The 10,458-nt window shown below is 51.3% G+C and overlaps 1 protein-coding gene across 1 annotated transcript; it reads right to left on the reverse strand.

Moving 5' to 3' along the window:
* Positions 1-2,029: 2,029 nt before the first annotated feature.
* On the reverse strand, positions 2,030-9,487 carry irf2bp2b (interferon regulatory factor 2 binding protein 2b). Its single transcript, XM_079998998.1, has 2 exons — positions 7,966-9,487; positions 2,030-3,033 (listed from the first exon to the last, which is right to left on the reverse strand). The coding sequence occupies exons 1-2, from the start codon at positions 8,693-8,695 to the stop codon at positions 2,354-2,356; spliced, it is 1,410 nt and encodes a 469-aa protein (XP_079855124.1). The 5' UTR covers positions 8,696-9,487; the 3' UTR covers positions 2,030-2,353.
* Positions 9,488-10,458: the final 971 nt, after the last annotated feature.

Here is a 10,458-nt window from a genome sequence, read left to right on the forward strand (position 1 = left end):
TCTCCACAGGGAGAAACACCACCCACACCCACACCCACACCCACAGACACACACACACACACACACACACGGGGGGGCTCATGAATTCCAGGTGCCCCCCACCACCCCCACCCTCACGTTGACGGGATGGATGTGCTGAGGTATTTGCTTTGTGTACATTACATTTTACTACATCATTTGAATTGAACCTTCATTCCAGTCCAACGTGATGAACGTCAGATTCCTGTCTCACTGCCGTGATGGTGAGACAGGAATCTCAACCTGTCTCACTGCCGTGGTGGTGAGACGGGTTGAGGAGCGGGAACCAATCAACCCCCAAAGATAAAAACACGTCAAACGTCACTTCAGCCGCGAGAAAATGTCTAAAATCCAGGTTGACGGAGCACTTCTGCCCGACGACAGGAGCCACATGGACAAACCCTGAACTGAGAAGGAAAAGAGCAAAGAGAGAAGAGCTGAGTCAGGTGTGTGTCACCTGCAGGACAGGTGTGTGTCACCTGCAGGACAGGTGTGTGTCACCTGCAGGACAGGTGTGTGTCACCTGCAGGACAGGTGTGTGTCACCTGCAGGACAGGTGTTCACCTCAGCTCCACCCTCTGGGTCAGCTCTGAAGACATTCACAAACAATCCAAGCTCCAGACTCCTCCTGCTGCTGCTCCTCCCCCTCCCCTTCCTGCTCCTCCTCCTGCTGCTGCTCCTCCTCCTGCTGCTGCGCCTCCTCCTGCTGCTGCTCCTCCTCCCCCTGCTGCTCCTCCTCCCGCTGCTGCTCCTCCTCCTCCTGCTGCTGCTGCCCCTGCTGCTCCTCCTCCCCCCCCCCCTCCTGCTGCTCCTCCTCCCCCTCCTGCTGCTTCTGCTGCTCCTCCTCTTGGTGTAAACACAGACGTCTGACACTATTTATAACTTCAGCAGCTCATTCACACTGAACTGCTTATACAACATGTTCCTCACCCCCTCCCTGTCTCGCTCTCCACGCCTCCGTCTCACTCTCCACGCCTCCCTGTCTCGCTCTCTACACCTCCCTGTCTCACTCTCCACGCCTCCCTGTCTCTCTCACTCTGTCTCGCTCTCCCTGTCTCTCTCTCTCTGGTCGTGTCGCGTCGGCATCTGTTTAATTTATGAATGAAACCCGGAGTTCACAAAGCTGTGATTTGTCAGGTGTCGTATTACTACTACTATAAATACTAGTACAACCAGTATTACAGTATCGTAGTAGTCATTGGAGCATTATCTTTGGAGTTGCTATGAATTATGCCGGTAACGCCTTTCACCCGCTACGGCCCGACGCTGACTTTTACGAGTGGTTGCCAGGTTGCCCACCACGCATCAGGCTTTGGTTGCCAAACTTTAATCTTTCTATAACAGAGCGAGAGCAACAGCTGTGTAAACAGAGGTATTAATATTAGTTGAGATAGTACTTTACTCTATTATAGTACTTTATTATAGTACTTTACTCCATTATAGTACTTTACTATATTATAGTACTTTACTCTATTATAGTACATTACTCTATTATAGTACTTTACTTTATTATAGTACTTTACTCTATTATAGTATAGTGGCACGGTGGCGCAGTGCATTGCAGCCTCACAGCAAGAAGATTCTGGGTTCGATTTAAACAGGAGCCTTTCTGGGTGGAGTTTGCATGTTCTCCCCGTGCTCACATGGGGTTTCCTCCACCTAACATCAGTAAGGACCCCCACCAAAAACATGCACCCATCATGGTCTGACCAGTGATGGACACTCGTCCACGTAGGCTGCCCCCTGCTCCTGGCTGTGGCCCCGGAGGAAGCACAAGCCAGGATGGATGAAATGCAAATTCTTCTATTATAGTACTTTATTATAGTACTTTACTCTATTATAGTACTTTATTATAGTACTTTACTCTATTGATCCCCTGTTGGACCGCTCGGGCCGGACAACATGGCTGACGAGAGCCTAAGTCGACGGTTACCATGGAAACCCGCCCAACGCCCTCCTGTCGCACCGGGCAACGCGGGACGGACACTGAAGGTCATGACAAGGTCAAAGCTGTGTTTGGCAACGTTCTTTTTTATGGTCAAAACAAGTGCATACAAGTACAGCGAGAAGCGCTCGCCAGGCCTTAAACGGCACCAGACCTACAAAACAGCAACAGAGAGGGGGCGGGGCACACACCTGGCACCTGCAACGACAAAATATATAAAGAAACAACCAATCCAAAGCAGAAGTCAAGAAGGAAAAGAAGCACGAGGCCACGAGGCCACGTCCATGGCTCCCACGCTTCCTCTTCCGGTTCAATCGTCTCCGTTTTTAGAAAAACAAACAAAACAACAGCCGGCAGCACGGGGTCCCTCAGGGGTCCTTCCGGGGTCCCTCAGGGGTCCCTCTCCTTTTTGACTTTGACGTCGCCCGCCAGGATGGTGGCGATCTCCCCCTGCATGAAAGCCCAGGGCACGTTGGAGCCCACCAGGGGGCACTTCTCTCCGCTGGGGCAGTACACCTCGCCCATGGCCCCCTGCTGCTTGATGCTCTCCCGCGAGCAGGGGAAGCAGAACTTGTGGGCCCCCGCCGACGGGCACTGCACGAAGTGCGTGTCCTCCAGACGCTCCCGGCACAGCGTGCAGCACAGCGGGGCGCCGCCCGACCCCGGCGACGAGTCCGGGAGGCCGTGGGCGGGCGGGGCCGGCAGAGACGCCTCGCCCCCTCCCCCGCCCGGCCTCCTCTGGGGCGACGGGGGGCCGGCGCTCTGACGCCCCCCGGGGGTGGTGGAGTGCACCTGGTTGGCGTCCTTGGGGGAGCCGGCATTGTCGGCGGCCATGATGAGCGCCGCCATAGGGGACTGGCTGTGGGGGGGCGTGGCGCGGGCGTGGGGGGACATGGTGGAGGACGGGGCGGGGGGGAAGCCCGGCAGGCCGGCGGGGGGCGGTTTCGGCAGGTCCGAGTGGGAGGGCGGCCAGGCGGGGCCCTCCACGCCGTTCAGCTTGGGGCCCGACACGTCGCAGTCCGGCTCCGGAGACGCTTTACGCTTCATGCTGCGCTGCAGCTTCACCCGCTCTGCAGAGAGAGCACACCGTTAGCTACACACACACACACACACACACACACACACACACACACACACACACACACACACACACACACACACACACACACACACACACACACACACACACACACACACCGTTAGCTACACACACACACACACACACACCGTTAGCTACACACACACACACACACACACACCGTTAGCTACACACACACACACACACACACACACCGTTAGCTACACACACACACACACACACCGTTAGCCACACACACACACACACACACACACCGTTAGCTACACACACACACACACATACACACACACACACACCGTTAGCTACACACACACACACACACACACACACACACACACCGTTAGCTACACACACACACACACACACACCGTTAGCTACACACACACACACACCGTTAGCTACACACACACACTGTACATACACACCGTTAGCGACACACACACTGTACACACACACACACACACACACTGTACATACACACCGTTAGCGACACACACACTGTACACACACACACTGTACATACACAGCGTTAGCGACACACACACTGTACACACACACACACACACACACCGTTAGCGACACACACACTGTACACACACACACACACACACACACACACAAACACACACAGTATACACACACACACACACTGTATACACACACACACTGTATACACAATGTATACACACACACTACACACGTGCCACTTTAAATGCACATATCTGTATATACATAGCCATATTCCTTCAACCTATTCCATTTTATTTCAATTTATTTTTTATTGTATTTTATTCTATATATTTTTTATCTTATTCTATAAGTATTCCACTTACTGTATTACGTTTTAGGAGTCAGTTAGTCGCTCTATTAGAAAGGAATTTTCTACTTTTTATTTTATTTTTGTACTTTTTCCTAGGACTTATTGTGTGCTATCACCGGGTGCGTTGCATTACATTTCACTGCATATATGTATGGAAGTATGTATATGTATGTGACAAATAAAAATCTTGAATCTTGAATCACATGAGGCTCCTCCCACTTTACGCTCATTCAAAGTATAACATCATACAAAGTACTACATAGAAACCTGATACTCTGTACATTGTATGTCAGTTATACATCCTCATACATTCTATCAACAAAATAATGTATCACAGTATCACCAACTACATTTCACACCACTGAAATACTATCAACATAGTATTATCTTGATAGTATTGATCAATATTATACCACTGAAATACTGCAAACAGTAGTAATGATTGATAATATACTAGACAGTAGGACTGATTGATAATATAATACTGAAGTACTCCAAACAGTAGTATTGATTGATAATATACTAGACAGTAGTATTGGTTAATAATGAAGTACTACAAACAGTAGCATTATTTGATAATACACTAGACAGTAGTATTGATTGATATTATACTAAAGAACTACAAACAGTAGTATTGATTGATAATACACTAGACAGTAGTATTGATTGATAATAATACTGAAGTACTACAAACAGCAGTATTGCTTGATAATATACTCGACAGTAGTACTGATTATAATATACTAGACGGTAGTATTAATTGATAATATAATACTGAAGTACTATAAACAGTATTATTGATTGATATATACGCTAGACAGATGTTTTGATTGATAATATAATACTGAAGTACTAAAAACAGTAGTATTGATTGATATATACGGTAGACAGATGTATTGATTGACAATATACTAGACAGTAGTATTTATTGATAATGTAGTAGTGAAGTACTACAAATAGTAGTAATGATCGATAATATAACAATGAAGTACTACAAACAGTAGCATTGCTTGTTATATACTCCAGACAGATGTATTCATTTATAATATAATACTGAAGTACTACAAACAAATGTATTGATTGACAATACACCAGACAGTAGTATTATTGACGACACCACTGACGTAGGGCAGTATTGATAGACAGTAGTATTATTGACCACACCACTGACTTAGGGCAGTATTGATTGACAGTAGTAATATTGACCACGCCACTGACGTAGAGCAGTATCGATAGTAGTATTATTGACCACGCCACTGACGTAGAGCAGTATTGATAGTAGTATTATTGACGCGCCACTGACGTAGGGCAGTATTGATAGTAGTATTATTGACCACGCCACTGACGTAGAGCAGTATTGATAGTAGTATTATTGACCGTGCCACTGACGTAGAGCAGTATTGATTGACAGTAGTATTATTGACCACGCCACTGACGTAGGGCAGTATCGACAGTAGTATTATTGACCACACCACTGACGTACAGCAGTATCGACAGTAGTATTATTGACCACGCCACTGACGTACAGCAGTATCGACAGTAGTATTATTGACCACGCCACTGACGTAGGGCAGTATCGATAGTAGTATTATTAACCACGCCACTGACGTAGGGCAGTATCGACAGTAGTATTATTGACCACGCCACTGACGTAGGGCAGTATCGACAGTAGTATTGTTGACCACGCCACTGACGTAGGGCAGTATCGACAGTAGTATTATTGACCACGCCACTGACGTAGGGCAGTATCGACAGTAGTATTATTGACCACGCCACTGACGTAGGGCAGTATCGACAGTAGTATTATTGACCACGCCACTGACGTAGGGCAGTATCGACAGTAGTATTATTGACCACGCCACTGACGTAGGGCAGTATCGACAGTAGTATTATTGACCACGCCACTGACGTAGGGCAGTATCGACAGTAGTATTATTGACCACGCCACTGACGTAGGGCAGTATCGACAGTAGTATTATTGACCACGCCACTGACGTAGGGCAGTATCGACAGTAGTATTATTGACCACGCCACTGACGTAGGGCAGTATCGACAGTAGTATTATTGACCACGCCACTGACGTAGGGCAGTATCGACAGTAGTATTATTGACCACGCCACTGACGTAGGGCAGTATCGACAGTAGTATTATTGACCACGCCACTGACGTAGGGCAGTATCGACAGTAGTATTATTGACCACGCCACTGACGTACGGCAGTATCGACAGTAGTATTATTGACCACGCCACTGACGTAGGGCAGTATCGACAGTAGTATTATTGACCACGCCACTGACGTAGGGCAGTATCGACAGTAGTATTATTGACCACGCCACTGACGTAGGGCAGTATCGACAGTAGTATTATTGACCACGCCACTGACGTAGGGCAGTATCGACAGTAGTATTATTGACCACGCCACTGACGTAGGGCAGTATCGATAGTAGTATTATTGACCACGCCACTGACGTAGGGCAGTATCGACAGTAGTATTATTGACCACGCCACTGACGTAGGGCAGTATCGACAGTAGTATTATTGACCACGCCACTGACGTAGGGCAGTATCGACAGTAGTATTATTGACCACGCCACTGACGTAGGGCAGTATCGACAGTAGTATTATTGACCACGCCACTGACGTAGGGCAGTATCGACAGTAGTATTATTGACCACGCCACTGACGTAGGGCAGTATCGACAGTAGTATTATTGACCACGCCACTGACGTAGGGCAGTATCGACAGTAGTATTATTGACCACGCCACTGACGTAGGGCAGTATCGACAGTAGTATTATTGACCACGCCACTGACGTAGGGCAGTATCGACAGTAGTATTATTGACCACGCCACTGACGTAGGGCAGTATCGACAGTAGTATTATTGACCACGCCACTGACGTAGGGCAGTATCGATAGTAGTATTATTGACCACGCCACTGACGTAGGGCAGTATTGACAGTAGTATTATTGACCACGCCACTGACGTAGGGCAGTATCGACAGTAGTATTATTGACCACGCCACTGACGTAGGGCAGTATCGACAGTAGTATTATTGACCACGCCACTGACGTACGGCAGTATCGACAGTAGTATTATTGACCACGCCACTGACGTAGGGCAGTATCGACAGTAGTATTATTGACCACGCCACTGACGTAGGGCAGTATCGACAGTAGTATTATTGACCACGCCACTGACGTAGGGCAGTATCGACAGTAGTATTATTGACCACGCCACTGACGTAGGGCAGTATCGACAGTAGTATTATTGACCACGCCACTGACGTAGGGCAGTATCGATAGTAGTATTATTGACCACGCCACTGACGTAGGGCAGTATCGACAGTAGTATTATTGACCACGCCACTGACGTAGGGCAGTATCGACAGTAGTATTATTGACCACGCCACTGACGTAGGGCAGTATCGACAGTAGTATTATTGACCACGCCACTGACGTAGGGCAGTATCGACAGTAGTATTATTGACCACGCCACTGACGTAGGGCAGTATCGACAGTAGTATTATTGACCACGCCACTGACGTAGGGCAGTATCGACAGTAGTATTATTGACCACGCCACTGACGTAGGGCAGTATCGACAGTAGTATTATTGACCACGCCACTGACGTAGGGCAGTATCGACAGTAGTATTATTGACCACGCCACTGACGTAGGGCAGTATCGACAGTAGTATTATTGACCACGCCACTGACGTAGGGCAGTATCGACAGTAGTATTATTGACCACGCCACTGACGTAGGGCAGTATCGATAGTAGTATTATTGACCACGCCACTGACGTAGGGCAGTATTGACAGTAGTATTATTGACCACGCCACTGACGTAGGGCAGTATCGATAGTAGTATTATTGACCACGCCACTGATTGTTTACATCCTCACGGTGGTTCTTGCCTCTCGGTCCCCGCAGCTCGACCGGTAAAAGCCTAAAATCCTGCAGAAAACACGGATCCGAGTGGGGACGCGCGTCCACGTGGAGCAGCCCGCCCTCGGCGCCGCCACACCGGGGGCGGCCGCTTCGCCTCCCCCGGGAAAGAGGGAACGAGAGGCGACCCAGCCGTACCTGCTTTGGAGGTGGAGGGTTCGAAGCCCACCGCCCGCGGCCCGGCGGCCTCCTTCCTCAGCCTGCTGTCGAACGTGTGCAGCGCCATGAGGTCCCGCACCGTGCGGCCCTTCCCCGCCCACTCCCGGTGGCCGTCCCCCGTCTCCGCTCCGTCCGCCCGGTGCTTGTCCTTCAGCTCCTCGGCCCTCTTGCCGTGCTCCCCGGGGCCCCCGAGCCCCAGCGGGGCGGCGCGGCCGTTCAGCGCGTGGACGGGCGGTATGCCCCCGTTCACCATCCCCAGGCTCGGAGGCACCGCGCCGGCCCTCCGCGGGTTCGGGCTCTGGCGGTTCAGCTCCGGCGGCTCGTCCGGTTTGGGGAAGCCGTTGGGTACGGGGAGTCCGTTCGCCGTCCGCCCGGCGTGGTACTCCTGGCCCAGCCGGGGCGGGTAGCGATCCAGCGGCTGCGGGGGGCGGGAGCCCGCGTCCGCGGCGGAGTGGCCGCCGGGCTGGAGCTCCTTCCCCGGGTGCTGGGGCTTCCCGGGCCCCGGGGCCCGACCCTCCTGGAAGCCGTGGGCTCGCTTCAGCTGCCGGGCGGTGTCGATGACGAACTCCACCCGGTCGGCGCCCTCGTAGTTGACGCAGCCGCGGCACACGGGCTCCGTGAAGTCCCAGATGGTGGCCCACGGCATGCGGGGCAGGTCGCACAGGTAGCACGACTGGCGCCTGGAGGCGGACCCCGCCACCGAGGACATGCTGCCGCCGGAGAGGCGCGGGCCCAGGTGTCCCGTACGAACGACGACGACGACGAAACGGTAGAACCGGGAGGGAGCGCGTGGCAGCGGGATCCTCAGCGCGCGGCGCGCTCCGTCATGGCGGCCGCTCGTGACCGCAGCGCGCCACCGTGTGGCTCGCGCTCCGGGGCGGGCAGCCGTGACGTCACGCGGAGGCTCGGAGCGCGTGGAGGTTAAAAAGCTGAAAACGAGGTTTAAAAAACAAAAAGAAGCTTTTTCCCGTTTGTCTCCGGTTCGTCAGGTGTGTTCCTTGCGCTCCTCACTCACGTCATCATTACTGATGGTTTTCTGTCGTCACTCGTGCACAGTTTAGTATAGTGTGTAGTATAGTGAGTTTTCTGTTTTGTACCTTCGGTATTTGTACATATCTGACGTGTCATCGTAATTGTTATTTTTTTCTATTCTCTCTTATTTTCATCCTCTTTCATTTGGGACTTTCAATTGTTTTTAATGCGTAGGGTCTGTGCTGACGCCTGGAAAGGTACCTGGTACCTGGCACCTTTATTCAGACTTTTTATAGGTTCCAAAGCGTTACCTCGGTTTACCACGACGTTCCTTTTCATCTCTTCTCCATTCCGTTTGTAAAACTGTGTTTTAGAACGTAACCGAATGATGACGTCATGTCACGTCTTAATTTTGAATTAATGAAATAACAGAAAACACGCAGAACAGTACAACAGAATATAACACAGTCCTGTCGGTGGGATTGACACGGTTAAGTCAAAGAACGGTGTCATGGAAAAGCAGAAGGAGAACAAACGTCACGCTGCGTTGGAGTCACAGAGGAGAGCTGCCACTACCACATAGTCTTTCACCTTCGGCTTTCAAGTCCTAAATAGCGGCGGTTCCTCCAACCGCCTGGAGGAGGAGGAGGCGGAGGAGGAGGAGGAGGAGGAGGAAGCGGAGGAGGAGGAGGAGGCGGAGGAGGAGGAGGAGGAGGAGGAGGAGGCGGAGGAGGAGGAGGAAGCGGAGGAGGAGGAGGAGGCGGAGGAGGCGCTTCACGCCGCGTGTGAACGTGCTTCACCATTGGTTCCTTCATCACCTTATGGTGTTTTCAATACATTTGTAGGTTCTTTACGCTGCTGCTGCTCTTCAACGTCTGTCATGAAACAAGGAACAACACGTAGAGATCTGCTCCACGTCAATACCAACCTCAACACAAGTCTCCACCTCCCTCTCGGTGGGAAGCGGGTTCGGCCGAAGCCCAAACCCCAGCCGGCCGCCACCAGGCGGCACGTCAAAGGCCACGCCCGCCCCCCCCCCGGCCGCCACCAGGCGCTTCCTCTCAACTGACATCTCGCCGCCGCGTCCAGTCGTGCAGCTTGGCGCTGCGCTCCGGGTGGAGAGCTGCCGGACGGCTGATCCAACCCCTCCATCATGCCTTCCACTCCCTGGCACACGCACACATGCTCTCCTGCTCCTGTTACCACGGCACATTCCCTCCGTTCACAGAACCGAGCTGTTTTTACCAGATAGATGAGTTTGCTTTACGCTGCGGTTCAGCGTCTCTTTGTCCATATTTCACGCACAGGCGGCGGAGGAGTGTCGGCCAGTTTGGCTGAATCCCCCGTCGCCGCCTCCTGTCGCTAAATGCTTGAGCTGGAAATGCGGTTTTTAAAAACACCTGAAAGGTGCACGAGCGAGCGCGTCGCAGCACGTCAGTGGTGTTTGAACGCACAAAGATGGAGACCAAGTCATTGTGTGTGTGCAAAGGCTGCAAGCAC

This window comes from Zeus faber, assembly GCF_960531495.2.
Source record: "Zeus faber genome assembly, chromosome: 4".
Lineage (NCBI taxonomy): Eukaryota > Metazoa > Chordata > Actinopteri > Zeiformes > Zeidae > Zeus > Zeus faber.